This window comes from Chiloscyllium plagiosum, unplaced genomic scaffold, assembly GCF_037043375.1.
Source record: "Chiloscyllium plagiosum isolate Xiang-an unplaced genomic scaffold, Cpla_swu_hap1 HiC_scaffold_14, whole genome shotgun sequence".
Taxonomy (NCBI): domain Eukaryota; kingdom Metazoa; phylum Chordata; class Chondrichthyes; order Orectolobiformes; family Hemiscylliidae; genus Chiloscyllium; species Chiloscyllium plagiosum.
In genome coordinates this window covers 33,979,508-33,996,705 of record NW_028270152.1, presented here as the reverse complement: position 1 = coordinate 33,996,705, position 17,198 = coordinate 33,979,508, and the positions used below count along the sequence as shown (strand labels likewise).

The following is a 17,198-nucleotide window of genomic DNA, read 5'->3' as shown; positions in this document are numbered from 1 at the left end:
AGTCATAAAAGAAATCTTCATATATAACAGTTATAAAACACCAGAAACAAATTGATTTGATAAAAACTCAACTCCATAAAGGAATCTTCCCCAAAGAATTAAGGTGAAACGTTAAAATGTTTGCATCATGTCCTATTAAATGAAAATGAGAGGGACTTGGCTGTCATGTTTTAAAAGCAGAAAGGATCAGAACTTCATAAAAGTAAGACCCACTGAAAATTTCATAAGTATCAGAAACCATCAGATAATACTACTTTAAAAGGTATGTTTATCCCTAATGGGAGAAGTATCTGATTCCCTCTGGTTTTAAGGTAAAAGTTGATTTTAAATATTGATTGGTATCTTAGATACTCCTTGGTACTCCTGTATAATCTGAAAGTCTGTATATCAACTGGATTCTTTGGGTTTGGTAGTTTTTGACTTTGCGATTTACCTATTCATTTCAATTATACAGTTTGTTATTTTAACAAAATGTAAAATTTGTAAATCGTCTCATTTATGTTTTTGTGTTACAACTGACATGTACTACATACTGTTTCCTACTCCTTAATTGTGTGTATTTCTGAAGAATGTAATCCTAAATCCTTAAAGTGTCTGGGAGATTTATGTCATAAATAAGACTCTCGAAAATAGTCTGCTTGGAAGAAGGTAACATTCTGTGGTAGCTGCTTTCCCCTTTGGACTGGTTATATTATTCACTATTGAACCAAAACTAAGTATTTGTGGGATTGATTAACTGCAACTTGGAAAACTGAAGTTGATAGTGAAATGCTCCAGACGATTGTTCCTTAGCTCTTCATTGTAAAAATAGCATTATATCTTTTCCATCTTCCAAAGCAAGGCCTTAGATCTCTGTTTAATATTTCATCTGACAGATGGTATTGTTTCTCTCTCTCTGTTTGCTGAACACAAACTAACCCAGCTCACACCAGAACTCATTAACCCAATGTGGTGCCTGTTTCTTTACAAATGTATTACAATATTGCTCAGCAAACAGGTTCACCATGAAGGTTCAATCACTATTGTTACAAGAAAGAAAAACTATACTCTGACACATGACATGCTGTAATCTAGACTTCAGTGGTTGCTGTTCGATTATTCTGATTATTCGGTCATTAGCATATTCTCTCTACATGTGAGATCACAACATCACCCTTTTACCAACATAGTCATAAGATCTAAATAGTTAAAAGCAGGAGTAGACAAATCAGCCCCTCAAGTCCTTCAATGATTTAACACAATCATAGCTGACCTCATCTTGGCCTCAACTCCACTTTGCTTCCAAACCCCAAATCTTTTAAGCTGTTACTAATTTTAAAAATCTCTTAGCTCCTAAACTTTATTCAACCTGGAATTCCACAGACCCTTTGAGAGAAGAAATTCCTCCTCAATGCAGGATGAAAGTTTTTTTTTTCATTTATTTGTATAAGGTGGGTGTCCCTAGCTGGGCAGCATGTATTGCCTGTCCCTAGTTGTTCTAGAGAAGGTGTTGGTGAGCTGCTGTGCTCCATGTGCTGTCAGTAGATCCACAATGCCATTAAGGAGGGATTATGAAGCCCCAGCAACAGTTAAAGAATGGTGATATATTTCTAAGTCTGGATGGTGAGTGGGTTGGAGGGGATCTTCCAGGTGGTAGTGTTCTCATGTATCTACTGCCCTTGCCCTTCGAGATGGCAGTGGTCTTGGGTTCGATGTTGTACTTAAATATGAGTAGTATGTGAAACAAGATACAAGAGCTTGTTGTGCAGAATACAATTGGTGGGTGAGATCTTGTGGGCATCACCGAGACATGGTGCAAGTGAATCAGGGCTAGGAATTAAATATCTAGTCAAAAGCACAGGCAGATGGATAGAGATGGCAGGTTTGCCTTGTTAGTAAGAAATAAAATTAAATCTACAGCAAGAAGTGATGTAGGGTCGGAAGGTGTTGAATCTGTCTGTGGGTAGATTGAGGAACTGTACCTGATGGGACTGATGTAGAGGCCTCCTAGCAGTAGCCAGGATTCGGGATAGAAAATAAATCAGGAGATGTTAAAGGCATGTAAGAAAGGCACTATCCAATCATGGGAGACCTCAATGTGCAAGTGGACTGGGAAAGTCAGGTTGGTGGCAGATCCCAAGAAAAGGAATTTATGGAATGTTTGAGATAGTATATTAGATCACCTTGTGGTGCAGCCCACCAGACAACAGGCAATTCTGGAATTACTGACCTAAAGTGAAGCAGTCTTAATTAGGGAGCTTAAAGTAAAGCATACCCAAAGGAGTAGTGGCCGTAATGTGATAAAATTCACCCTGCAGTTCGAGAGGGAGAAGTTTGATTTGGATGTAACGGTAAAGGTAGCTACAAAGACATAAGAAATGAGCTAGACAGAGTTGATTGAAAGCAAAGCCTAGAGGGAAGAGGGTGGAGCAGCAGTGGTAGGACTTTCTGGAGGTAATTCAGGATGCACAGCAGAAATTCCTCCTAAGGAAGAAGAAACACACTGAGTATGAGGCAACCCTGATAAACATGGGAAGTCAGTGACAGCATAAAAGCAAAAGAAAACACATACAATGTGGGAAGCCAGAGGATTGGGAAGTTTTTAAAAAAGAGGCAAATGCTGGAGAAATCAGAGTTGATAAAGCCTGGTGCTGGTAAAGGCACAGCAAGTCAGGCAGCATCCGAGGACCAAGAGAGTTGACATTTCGGTTAAGACCCTTCAATGCATTAAGTGGGCAGAAGATGAAAATATAGTGGTAAGGTTGCTAGTAACATAGAAGAAGATTGTGAGATTGCTTTAGATATATAAAAGTCAAGAACCAGCAAGAGTGGACATTGGAACACTGGAAAATGAGTCTGGAGAAATCAATGAGAAACAAAGAAGAGGTGGAGGAACTGAGAAGGCACTTTGCATCAGTCTTCATGGTGAAAGGTACCAGAACTTTGAGAGTCAGGTGCAAAGATGATTGTAGTGGCCATCACCGAAGAGAAGATGCTGTGGAAGCTGAAAAGTCTGAAAGTGGGTAAGTCACTCATCCAGATGGGCTACACCCTAGGATTCTGAGGGAGATAGGTGAGGAGATATTGGAGGCATTGGGAGTGATTTTTTCAGGAATTGCTGGAGATGGGGAGGGTCCCAGAGGATTGGAAAATGAGTAATGTAATACCTCTGCTTAAGAAGGGAGGTGGCAGGAGGTGGAAAATTATAGACCAGTTAGTCTGACTTCAGTCATTGGTAGAATATGATTTCGGATGAGATTGTGGAATATTTGGAAGTGCACTGTAAAATAGGGCTGAATCAGCATGGTTTTGTCAAGGGAAGATCATGCCTGACAAATCTGTTAGAATTCTTTGAGGAGGTAATGAGCAATTTAGACAAGAGAGCCTATACTATGAGTTTCTAGAAGGCTTTTGATAAGGTGTGTCACAGGAGGCTGCTAAATAAATGAGCCCATGATATTAAGCACAAGGTACTGGCATGGGTAGAGGATTGATTGACTGGCAAAAGCCAGAGATTGGGCATAAAGTTGTCTTTTCAGGATGGCAGTGACTAGTGGAACTCTTCAGGGCAGCTGTTCATGTTATCCATTTATGATCTGAGCAGAAGAACGGAGGTCATTTTTGCTAAGTTTGCAGATGATACACAGGCAAGGGGCAAGGAGTGTTGAGGTGGTGGAGAGGTTGCAGACGGACTTGGTCAGTGAGCAAACAAGTGGCAGTTGGAATGCAAATGTGGGAAAGTGAGAGTTTATGCACTTTATTGGAAAGAATAGAGCCATGGACTGTTTTCTGTATGGGGAGAGACTTTGGAAATCTGAAGCACAAAGTGAATTAGGAATCCTGGTTTTGGAACCTCGTAAGGATAACATGCAGTTGGCAGTTAGGAATGTTAGCATTCGTTTCGAGAAGACTAGAATGCAAGAATAAAGATGTTCTGCTGAGGCTGTGTAAGACTCTGGTGAGAACACATTTGGAATATTGTGAATAGTTTTGGGACCTGTATCTAAGGAATCATGCGCTGGCCATTGAGGGGATTCAGAAGAAGTTTACAAGAATGATTATGAGGATAAATGATTTGTCATATGAGGAGCAATTGAAACCTCTAGTTCTGTACTTAGAATTTAGAAGGATGAGAGGGGGGAATCTGATTGAAACTTATAGGATTCTCAGAGGCCTGGATAGAGTAGGCGTGGAGAAGCTGCTTCCATTGGGAGGAGAGACCAGGAGCTGAAGGCACAGCCTCAGTGAAGCGATGACCCTTTAGAATTGAGATGAGGAATTTCTTCAGTCAGAGGATGGTGAATCTGTGGAACTCATCACTGCAGAAGGTTGTGGAGGTCAAGTCATGAAGTGTATTTAAGGCTGTTTGTTGATTAGCAAGGGGATCAAAGGTTACTGGGAGGACACAGGAGAATGGGATCATTCAGCCATGATTGAAAGGTGGAGTAGACTTAACAGGTCTAATGGCCTCATTCTGCACCTGAATCTTATGGTTTCAACTACATTTTAAATCTGCCACCCCTTAGTCTAAAACTAACCTGTAAGTTCAAAATTGCTCCATAGGGAAGAATCATCTGCTCTGTGTCAACTTTGTCAATCCCCTTAAACACCTTATATACCTCGATTAAATCTCTCTCATCTTTCTATACATTAGAAATTATAGATCTAAACTGTTTGATCCATCTTCAAAAGACTTCTTTCACCTCGGGAATTAATCTAATGAAACTCCACTAAACTGCTTCCAATGCAATCATATCCTCTAATGAGGTCACGCAATGTCAGATTATAGTCCAACAAGTTTATTTGAAATCACAAGCTTTCAGAGCGCTGCTCCTTTCTCAGGTATTGTCTACATCATGTTCAAATGAGAGGATCAAAACTGTATGTAGTACTCTAGATGTGGTTTCAGTAATGCTGTGTACATTTGCATCAATACTTGCCTACTTGTATATTATTTTAGCAATGAGCCAAAATTCCATTTGCCTCTTTATTAGCTGCTGTACCTACAGGCTAGCTTTGTGAGATTTGTGCAGGAAGACATCCAGATCCCTCTCCACCGAAGCATTTTGAAGTTTCTCTCCATCATATAATAACCTGCCTTGTAAATCTTCTGACCAAAATTGATAACTTCACACTTAACCCCATATATTCACATATATTGAGTGAAATTGTGTACGTTAGGTTAGTCCTGAAAACTATTTACACAAAAATAACACCATGTAAGACTTTAAGAATTTGTGAATTGCTGTCAAAAGGCACATCTTATAAAAACCCTTTCATGAGGAAAATTTACAAATACCAATATAAAGGGAAAATATAATTTATGGTATGAGGAGGGTGTTGATTGTTAGGTTGACTTTGGTAGAGATGCTCCCATGGAGAATGCCCTAGTTAGATGGTGACTGGCAGTTAAAAAGCTAAGCTTTGTTCAAATTTTAGGTTCAACGTAGGCATTTGCACTGAAAAATGAGCTAGAGTACAGCTGTTGGCACCTATTTTAATTGAACTAAATAGCTGTGTTTGCGTGTTATCTCTGCCTGTAAAGAACATGGCCTTATATGTAGCTTCAAGTATATGCATGCTACGTTCCCTATAATTTCTCTAGCTGCAGTGCGAACCTCAAGTCTGTACATAGCAGTGGCTGGCGAAACTTGAAATGAATGCATTTGCAAGCATTGGTGTGTATGGACTGTTGGAGTGGCAGCCATGCAGCTTAGAGGGAATGTAGTAGGCAGATGCAATGCTGCAAACCTGACAATCCTAAATTGATTGTCAGCATAATTCTTTGAACATTCGGCATTATATAATAAATTTTATCCAATCATAGAATCGCATTTAATGTTGAACACTTGACTTTTGCAAAGGTGGGTTGTTTGAGTACAGTCAGTATCTTGCTGTGAACAGCCAAAGGGGTATACTGTTTGATCTGAAATGTGAGGTATTTACACCTAGTATCACACCAGCATTGACATTCATAAACAACGTTATTAATTTTTGTGATAAGATGTCTTTTTAGGTTGATGGTGCATTATATTACTGGCCCATACCACTTGTATTGCTATTACATAGCAATTGTTTATTTACTATGAAAGCTTGGTATTAAAATAGTTCACATCAAAGTTGTCTGTGAGATAATCATTACCCTGAAAATTGTTTTCAATGTATATTTCGCAAATGCGTGAATGGGCTTAAGATCGTTACTTTTGGTTCTGAAAATTGCTCTGATTACAATTGATTACTGTGAAGGGTAAGTTATCTCAAACACTTGAGAAATAGATAAACCCAGCTGTTTAACATTGCTACTTTCAATGTGCAGGCAACCCTTGCATAATTCAGCATTTCATCTCTGATTCTTTCTGTGGTCTTCAAGCTCAACTCACTGCCATCATGTCTTTGAGAAACAGCCACGCCTTGCCATATTTTGGTTCTATTTTTATCTAACATGAACTTACCGATTTTGCACCAGGATTGACAAAACAATTTTTTTGGAAGATATATTACTAAATTGCATAATGAATTCATTCATCATAAAGGTTCAGCAATTATTGTTGAGACAAAAATAGCTACAATTCCCTCTCACTGCTTGCTACAAGCTGGACTATTGGTCATAAGATCCTCAACCTTGTTACTTGTTTATTAAGATGTTTCCTCTTGAGGTGACATAAAGTCAGACACTCTGACAGTGCAGTGTCTCTCAGTACTGCACTTGAATGCCAGCCCTAATTGTTGTGCTGATATCCTGGATTGGGACTTGAATATGTAAAAGCTTTAAACATTACATTTAAATTATTATCTTAGAAACTCGAAATATCAACAATTACCCTGAAGTATTCACCTCATGTGATGGCATGTTTCCACAAATGATAATTTGGGGCATTGAAGATTTTCTGAGAAACAACAAATGCTTAAACTGGAAATAGCCTGTGGTTATAACCAATATGAAAGTAACATAACTGCCACCACCTTTTATTTTTAAAAATACTTTGCAGTTGAATATTCTAAGTTGGTTCCTTGTGTGAACAACAGCATCGCTTAAATATGCAACCTAATCTACAGAGTATACTGGCAAGTTGACTGTGCTAACAATAAAGACTTACTCATGCAGTTGAGCTTTTGAGAATATTTCCTCTTTTAAAATGGACATGTTAAAGCAAAAACGGATTTCTGAAGTATCACAAAACATCAGTTCTGAAGGTGGAGTCACCGTTAACTCTGCTTTCTTCCCACATGCTGCCAGACTACCCGTGTTTCATCAGTAATTTCTGTTTTTGTTTCAGAGCTCCATCTGCAGGTCTTTGTTTTATTTTTATGTAATTATAATGTTTATATATTGGCAACTTACATTACAAATATTCACATAGTAATTTATAATTGCAAAAGGTGACAGGATGTATGCCTATCTGCAACATTGTTCACAGGTTTTGTTTCTGTCGTGCCTTTTCAATTATCGTTAGTAACACTTCAGTGACTGACTTTGGTCATGTCTTCTTTATGATTGTTAAATAGTACTAATACCTATTATTCAGTCCTGGTACCACAGAGTAAACTATTGTGAAAGCTGTCCAGGTATACCCATCTACCTTTTTGAAAAACACTACTAAAAGATACACCATTTTATGCGTTTAATTGTGAACAAAACTGCAGGAGATTAGCCATTTTATGCCAGTTTATGCTGGCCTTACAAGATGTAAGACTATAGAGCTTGTTTTTTGGCCTGTTAGTGTAGGAACTGCATGCTGACACATTAAGATAGCATGATTATTTAAAATTTAGAGTCCTGGTTGTAAAACTTGAATATTGGCATCTTTTTTGCTTCTGAGTTAGAAGATTATGCACATCAGCTGGGTTGGCAGTTCAGTGTGGTGCATTACCGAGGAGTTGTGTGGTGCTGGAAAAGCAGAATGAGTCAGGCAGCATCCAAGAAGCAGGAGAATCAATGTTTCAGGCAAAAGCCCTTCGTGAGGAATGATTCATTCTTGATCCTACCTCATTCCTTATGCCTGAAAGGTCACTTCTCCTGCTCCTCGGATGCTGCCTGACCCATTCTGCTTTTCCAGCGCCCCACTCTCGACTCTGATCTCCAGCATCTGCAGTCCTCGCTTTCTCCTGCATTACTGAGTAAGTTTTAACAATCTCATAAGCACCTTAGTCAACAATGGGATACTGACATATTGACGTTTCTCTCAACATTGTTTATTTTAATACCTGACGCTTAGAATGTATATTGTCACTCTTTTGACCATCATGTCTTCAGATATCCATTTAAAAGATTATCAGAATTTTCTGAGTCTGTAATCATTTGTTTTAACAAAAGTTTGCAACCATTTTAGCATTAAATGCTGCCTTTTAAAATATGAGTCTCATGTCTATTCTTTTAACTATTGTACAGCGTTCATTAATGTGGTTAACTCTTAACTGGGATAGGCAAAATATGTTCAGTGACGTCCACATCTTGTGAATGTGAAAAAAGGAAAATCCTAAGAGTACAAGAAAGCAAGGAAGTAACCCTGAAAGTGTCCTACTGAGTGGTAGGAAAACTAAATTACGTGCTGTTGAAAAGCTGAAAAAGAAATAAAAATTTCTCCAGTCTCCAGGAACTATATAATTATATGTTATGGAGACTGTGTTTGATTTGAGATATTGTACTAAAATAAATAGTTACTGTAGGATGCCTTCAGCTTGTGCTGACACTCTTATTTAAGATCTGACATTGATTATACAATTTGTTCATTGCAAATTCATGAAGTCTAACAAATCCATGTTATAAAATCAATTATGTAAAAGTTGGTCAACTATTTCAATAAAAAGCTGTCAAAATATTTTAAATTTAATGTTTGACTCTGAAAACCAGAGCACTGGAAAAATAACTTTGGTGGCTTGGAAGTCTTCTCAGCACAGAAGGCAAAGTTAGATTCCTCAAAATGGGAGACATTGAAAAAAGGATGAAAAAGCATGACTGAAGACTGGAGATTCATCACACTGATGGCCAACTCAATTTGTGGTAGCTGAACATTCTGTTGGATACATTACAAAGCTGCAGGAAAATATGGAGCAATTTCTTCCCAATGTTAATTAAAATCTTAAGAACTAGCAAACTTTGAAAAGTTTGTGTTTTCATCAGTTCTGGAATTTATTAGAAATTCTACTCAAAGTTTTGCAGTGCTTGAAATGTACTTTTTTAACGTATGTGACCTGATGGTACTGAAAGTGGCATTTGGAAGTTAAACTTTAATAAATTCACCTTTTGATAACTGGGGCAAGTTAACTATAGGTATTGATTATGGAATTAGTACTCTATAAAATTGTATGTTAAGATCATTGTTTTCTCTGGCTGCACAATCGCATTAAATATGGTTGGTTAAAAGTCTCAGTTTCTAGATTGTGGTTTGTTTAGAATATTAAATATGCATTTACTGTAAAGCTTTAATGTTGATGTAGAATGGTTTTCATGTCTTGCTGACCATAACATGTCAACCCATGTATATAACTCCTGTCTAGAAAATGAAATTTTAATTTCAACTAGTGGACAGTACGGTGGCACAGTAGTTAGCACTGCTGCCTCACAGCGTCAGAGACCCGGGTTCAACTCCCGCCTCAAGTGACTGTGTGGAGTTTGCACATTCTCCCCATGTCTGCGTGGGTTTCCTCCGGGTGCTCTGGTTTCCTCCCACAGTCCAAAAATGTGCAGGTTAGGTGAATTGGCCATGCTAAATTGCCCGTATTGTTAGGTGAAAGGGTAAATGTAGGGGAATGGGTTTGGGTGGATTGTTGTGGACTTGTTGGGCTGAAGGGCCTGTTTCCACACTAAGTAATCTAATAATGTGAGCGAACCTGTACTGCAGCAACTGTTTTTCAGACTGGAAGCTGCCGTGTGAACGCAGTGAGAACCAGAGATAAAATTGTTCCATTAAAATAACAAAATTGTGTGCACTTGATCTTCATAGGTTTAGCATAATTAGTGTACGTACTGCAAAACAGTTTAGTTGCATTTAAAACACTAGTTGTATATTTCTTAACTTATAATTAGATTTTCAAATTTCTTTTGTAACTTTCAACACAGGACAGAAAACTTGCAAAGGCAGAGCGTCAGCGATTTCGAGAGGAGGCAGAAATGCTTAAAGGATTGCAACATCCCAACATCGTTCGATTTTATGACTCTTGGGAAAGTACTCTGAAAGGGAAGAAATGCATTGTTTTAGTTACTGAATTAATGACCTCAGGAACATTGAAAACGTAAGTGTTGATGGTAAAAATAAATGTTAATTGCAGATTTTTAAAATAAATCATCACCTTGTTATCCTCACTGGAAATGAAGTTGTTCAAACTTAGTGGTTATCTATTTTTCCAAGCTGATTAATAGAACTAAAACCCCATACATATTAAAATATTGAGTAGATTTAAGATTCTAAAGGTACTTCATCTGCAGGAAATGTAGCTTTATAGTGACAATGTTGCTATTTAGTTACTGAAGCGTGATGCAACATGACGGCCACTTGTTAAAAAAAAAGTCTCTAAAATCCTATGGATGTCAAAAAAAAAGTCCCATTCAGAGGTGTCCAAGATTATGTTCCATTATATAAATATAAAGTATGAACAGATCAAAAACTGTATACTATTGCTGGGGATGAAATTGAGATCAGAAAAGCAAATACTAACTCACAAACTGAGTTGCCCAGTATTGTAAATAAGGCAAAAGTGAGGACTGCAGATGCTGGAAATCAGTCTAGAATAGAGTGGTGCTGGAAAAGCACAGCCGGTCAGGCAGTATCAGAGGAGCAGAAAAATCGACGTTTCGGGCAAAAGCCCTTGCACCACTCTGATCCAGTATTGTAAATAAGCTGGTGAAGATAAGAGAATTTAAGTTGCTGTTATAACCATAAAATAATGAATGAGTTGCATATTGCACAAATCCTTCCATCTAAAAGGAAGTCTTAACAATGACAACTCTATCCCCTGTAGCTGACTCTTGCAGACCATTTATCTGGTGTAGAAATCCAGAAAGTAAATCCTTTTCACTTGATTAGCAGAAAATCAGCTGATCTCTGCTCACTCAGAAGAAATTTTATCCTCTTGACACCGGATGAAGGGCAAACTAGTCTTGCCACACCACACTACCAGTGAAGACATAAAATACTTGTCCTCTTGGCTTATCTACATCTGAGGAGAGAGATGGTCTTGACCCATTTTCCTCATGATAAAACTACATTTTTTGAGAAACTCCACCTTCTGCTTTCAATTCACCAATCTCTCACAAACTTACCTATTGCTGCTCCATGACAGCTAAAACTAGGAAAGAGTAAATTGCATCTGTGTAGTGCTCTTAACATAGAAAAGTTTTGCAGTGCATTTCAAACAGTCATAATTTGAGCCAAAAGATGAGATGGTCAAAAGCTTGAACACGGATAGTTGTTTAGAATCTTAAGGGAGGAGAGGAAGTGAAGGTGTTTAAGGGGAAATTTTAGAGCAAGGGGATTTGCGACCAAAAGCATGATGTCATTGGTGAGAAAGTTGTCAAGAGGCCATTGTCAGAGGAATGGAGATTGAGAAATGGTGAATGTCATGGTGGTCATCTAAGGACTTGGGGAAGCTACAGCAATGAAGGACATGAAAGAGATTTAAGTAGTTAAAGGATCCAGGTTCCTCAAAACCTAATTCAGGTGATCAAGAGCAATGATGGATAAATGCGACTTAGTTTAGGATTATAATTCAGGCAACAGAGTTTTGGATGAGCAAAAGGCTATGAAGAGGAGTCTGTGACCCTATTTAGTAAAATTGGAGCAGTCCATAGAACATTAAAGCGCAGTATAGGCCTTTCGGCCCTCGATTTTGCGCTGACCTGTGGAACCAATCTTGAAGCCCATCTAACCTACACCATTCCATTCTTGTCCATATGCCTATCCAATGACTGTTTAAATGCCTTTAAAATTGGAAAGTCTATTGCTGTTGCAGGCAGTATCTATCACCCCTCAATTTAAAGCTATGTCCCTTTGTATTAGCCATTGCCATCTGAGGAAAAAGGCTCTCTCTGTCCAACCTATCAAACCCTCTGATTATCTTCTTATATGTCTCAGTCTGAAGGTAACAGGCATTTGTGAAGCTTTCTAGATAGGTCAGATTGTCTGTCTGAGTTAATAGTTGAGGTTAGTGATGGTTTGAACGTAAAAATGGTGCTATTTGCTATGGACAGGATAAAAGAGCAAAGGCTGAATACGTTGTTTCCAAGCCCTTATTCAACTATCTGGATTAGCTTGAGTTGATAATTGCTTGAGAATATGGAATGAGTGGCAAGGGTTGAAATTTTGTTTGATTTTAATCTTGCCAATATTTAACTGAAGTAAATTACATATTAAGATACATATGTGGGCAAGTAGTCTTGTCTTGAGCTGTAGAAGAACCACGTGAGGTGGTGGAGGGGTAAAGCTTAATATCGCTGTTGATGGAGAAGCTGAACTCCTGTCTGTGGATGATATTCCAACTGAGATGCGCTGTGTATATGTACACACATGTGTATATATCTCCCACTACATGTCTTCACCAGCCTCTTAGAGAAGAAATTCAACATCCACCCCACTCTGTAGTGGTAACAAATCTGTGCTGTCTTCTCTCTCATCCCTCCTGCCTGTGAAGGTTACAGTTGGTTGGTGGTACAATACAGCTTCCTGTTAAACTGAAAGGGAAATTGACCTCTGCCCTAGTGTTAGTTAATTCTTCCCCCATGCACTGTTACCTCTGTTCAGTTAATCTCTTCCTTATCCTTTACCACTTGATTTTTGTGATCTCTCTCCTTTTTAACTCCTTTCATCTCAATACTAGCCTTGATCATCATTCACTGTGCAATAAAATGTAACATTCAAGAGGTTAAATTTAATTTTTGGAATTAAAAAGGTGGATATTTTCTCGAACTGAAAAATTGATTTTCATTCTGGAAATCCAAGGCAAATATCTTTAAATTGAAAATTCTTTAAGGACACCAGTTGTTTTGGAGTCTTTCCTCCAACTTTTCTAGAATGATCCAATTCAAATACAGTCATGTCCATTCCCCAAACCCTGCCTCCATACCTGTTGGGGACATATTACAAGACCTACTGCGGAAGCCCGAAACTGTGGATAGGAGCAAACCCCACCCACCTCTGCTTAATTTAAATTGAAAATGTACCTCCCCGGCAGCCCCCTGGTTCTGGAATGTTCCCTCTAACATGTCCGGGCCGCAGTAACTGGATCCGTGGATACAGGGGTTGCCCTGTAATGGTGAAAGCGTAATTGTCTGATTGTACCATCATTTCTGCCTCTGCAGACTGTTTATTTCCCTATCTTGCTCTTGCTGGTCAACAAAAGAAGGAAAGGGAGAAGGTGATGGATACCTGTGATTCCTGCACCAAGGCAGGAAGAAATGAAAATTTGGTCAATATTATCTCTGCTTTTGCATTTACTTAGGAACATTTGAACATTTCAATTTTTCTAAATGCAACAATTAGTTCCATTGTGCATTGATCCAGAGTTTTTCTGTAGTAAATGATGAAAATATGCAGCAGTTCTCGCAGTGTCTTCTGTCTTGATCATTGTTAGATTTGCTAAGCATTTCAAACACTATTTCAATTTCAGATTTTGAGGTTGCACAGTATTATTAACTATTGCTAACTGGCTTTTTAATTTTTTTTACCTTCCTCAATTACAGAATTAAATATGGCAGTATTCTGCTAAAATCAATCTATGGTGTCTGTTTCGTTAATGAGAGATCATTGAAGTGTGATGTTTTGCTATTCTAATGAAAAGCAAATGTTATTTAAACTGAAATAGAACATAATGACCTCTGGAGTGTAGTAAGTTTGAAATGTAAATAAAGCTTTGTATGGGTAAAAATAGAGGCTGCATGTTAGAGAAATGTTTGTCGTCCCTGGACAGAGGCAAGTGAAGAATGCATGAAGAACATTCTAGCCAATGAGACCCCAAACTGTGTTCTGGATGCAGTGTTACAATATGTTAGATGAAGTAATTAATCAACTGTAATAATTATCAAGAGTGCAGATGACAGTAATCAGAATTTATACTGTGATTGCAGAGGTAGCATTTGTTGTTACAGTATTTGACTTCAAGCAGTGGGCACTTTTTAATTCTACTGATATGAAGCAAAAATACTAATTGTCAAATCCACAGTGAAGTCTTAGCTACTAAATGTTGCTCTTAACAAAGAATATTTACCTGAGCTAAAATTTCTAGGCTCATATGATAAATAAAGACATTTTGGCATTTCGTCCCTATGCTAAAGTATTACTTCAAGACAAATATTAATATATCAAGTAACTAAATGTTAAATTGGTATAAATATGTTTTCTAGTTTTGTCTGACCTTTCTTCAATTTACAGACGTACATTTCCAAGGGTACTGATGATCCATCTCGCGTGTCCCTTCCCTAGCCAAAAACTGCAAAATATTATTGTTTCGAGCCACTTGCTACCTCATGTCTGATCAACTCACTTTGTACAAGCAAGGAATTGAACTTGAGTCTCTTTGGCTGCTAAAGGGCAAAGATGATGTATTTGAAGAGTACAAATGATTCTGGCTTACTAAATCTTCACTGTCTTATGTACCATTGTAATTTGTCTGAGGGATGTGGGTGCTGTTGCCTGGACAGCTTTCATTGCCCTAACCTAATTACCCTTTTTCACTTGCTTATAGATATAAGGCTTGATGTAATGTGCAACACTTAGGCAATCCTGTATCAGTTTGAATTTTGGCTTTGTAAGGTGTAGGGTTACTGGTGAAATTCAGAGTTGGGAATGGCTCGGTTATTTTTGATTAACAAACTTTCAAGAGAAATGAATAAATTTATCTAATATGATGGCATAAGTTATGCCAATAAACATGTAATCAGGAGGGCAGGAGTAATATTCCAGAGACCATCACAGCAGTTCAATCCTGGTCTTTTGGCTATAGGAATGATGTTGTGAAACTTGAAAGAGCTCAGAAAAGATTTACATGGATGTTGCCGAGGTTGGAGGGTTTGAGGTATAGGGAGAAGCTGAATAGGCTGAGGGGTGACCTTATAGAAGTTTATAAAATCATGAGGATATGAATAGGGTGGATAGTCAAGGTCTTTTCCCCAGGGGAGGGGAGTCTAAAACTAGAAGACATAGCTTAAAAGTGACAGGGGAAAGATTTAAAAGGGAACTAAGGGGCAATGTTTTCACACAGGGGGTGTGTGTGTTGGTGGAGGCTGGTACAATTATAAATCTTTAAAAGGCATCTGAAAGGGTATATGAATAAAAAGAGTTTAGAGAGATATGGGCCAAATGCTGGCAAATGGGACTAGATTAATTTAAGATACCTGATAACCATGGATGAATTGAACTGAAGGATCTGTTTCCGTGACGTACATCCCTATGACTCTAACTGGAATTATCTGGAATAAAACAGTTTGCATAAGTACTGGTGAACCTGTGTCTGCAGAAATTTTGTTTGCTTAGAGAGGTGGCTAGACTGGCAATTTCCCACTACCTCTGGCAAGCTGGTCACCTGCCAAGAGGTTTCATTATAGTAGAACCAAATGGATGTAGAGCCAGTTTGCATAGTAGCCCTGTTGAGGCTAGAACATGAGTTGCCAGATTGAGGTAAACTCCAGCAGAGGAGTGGCGAACATTACATCCAGGTAAGTGAACTGCAACACCCACTATAGTTGATGAAATACAACTGCAGCCATTGACCGTCCAGTAAGGGAGCTGACCATCATGATGATCATCCATCATGATGACCTGGCAGCTGTGAATGTTTTGAATTTTAAAAATTTAGAAACATTCATCAGAAGGCATTTCCATATTGTTTGTTCTTCTTTAAATTGGCAGTACCTCACCCCAGCTGGTTTCTTAATGGGATCTTCAGCCACTGGAGCTGGACTGCCATCTTTAAAAATCTTGTTGGGCAAGAAGCTCCAATACAACTTGGTGTAAGGACTTGATAAAGCATTCAACGTTGCGGTCCTAACTTCAGATTGAAATTTCAGCCCCTTTAAGCCATTGGATTGTCATTAGAAAATCCATTTGGTGATTTAATATTGTTTTGACAGAAGGAAATCTGCTGTTCTTATTTGATCCAAATCCACAACAGTGTGCTTTATTCTGGCTACCTTTTGAAGTGGCCCAGAAACTCACCCCATTCTAAACAAGAACAACTTCCAACAATAAATATTGGCCTTAAAAATGATGTCTGCATCCTAGGTACAAATATAGTTTTAAAAAGTCTTGTTCTATAATATTTATTACAACTGCCTTATCATGCATAGCTTTAAATGGTTTCAAATATGCCGGAGATGTTTACAATTGCTATTTTAATTTTGATTATGCATGTAACTAAATCTGTGTATAATATTTTTGTATTTGCAGATATTTAAAAAGATTTAAAGTGATGAAAGCAAAGGTGATGCGAAGCTGGTGTCGGCAGATATTGAAAGGATTATATTTTCTACACACGAGAACTCCACCAATTATTCACCGGGATTTAAAATGTGATAATATTTTTATTACTGGGCCCACTGGATCGGTGAAGATAGGAGATTTGGGTCTTGCAACTCTAAAGCGTGCCTCTTTTGCCAAAAGTGTTATAGGTAAATTCCTGATAGTTCCTTCAAATTTGTGTTACATAAAATAAACAAAGACATATGACATACATTCCCTTAAACCTGTTCTACCATTTATGATCAGACTGAGCAGTAATCTCAACAGCACTTTCTTACCTGATCTGTAAGATTTGAAAAAAAAGATGGCAGATCTTATATTCACAGCAAATGAGAATTCTCACTCCTCTGGGGGGAGACAGTTTAAAAGATTCACAAACATCTGAAGAAACCTCTGCCTTTCTCAAACTAAAATAGAAGTTCCTATATCCTGGAAGACTGCCTCCAAATTAAGGGGAGATCTAATAGAAACTTACAAAATAATACATTGTTTGGAGAGTGTGGACGCTAGGAAATTGTTTCCGTTAGGCGAGGAGACTAGGACCCGTGGACACAGCCGTAGAATTAGAAGGGGTAAATTCAGAACAGAGATGCGGAGACATTTCTTCAGCCAGAGAGTGGTGGGCCTGTGGAATTCATTGCCACAGAGTGCAGTGGAGGCTGGGACGCTAAATGTCTTCAAGGCAGAAATTGATAAATTCTTGATGTCACAAGGAATTAAGGGCTACGGGGAGAATGCGGGTAAGTGGAGTTGAAATGCCCATCAGCCATG

The 17,198-nt window shown here is 38.2% G+C and overlaps 1 protein-coding gene across 8 annotated transcripts in view; it reads left to right on the top strand.

Annotated features, from left to right (window-relative positions):
- wnk2 (WNK lysine deficient protein kinase 2) overlaps positions 1–17,198 on the top strand; it is a 172,447-nt gene that overhangs the window by 32,626 nt on the left and 122,623 nt on the right. For all 8 annotated transcript variants that reach the window (XM_087994281.1, XM_087994277.1, XM_087994280.1 and 5 more), the window contains exons 2-3: positions 10,040–10,212; positions 16,356–16,576. In XM_087994281.1, coding sequence (XP_087850407.1) covers positions 10,040–10,212; positions 16,356–16,576 — 394 coding nt within the window. The remainder of the gene's footprint in view (positions 1–10,039; positions 10,213–16,355; positions 16,577–17,198) is intronic.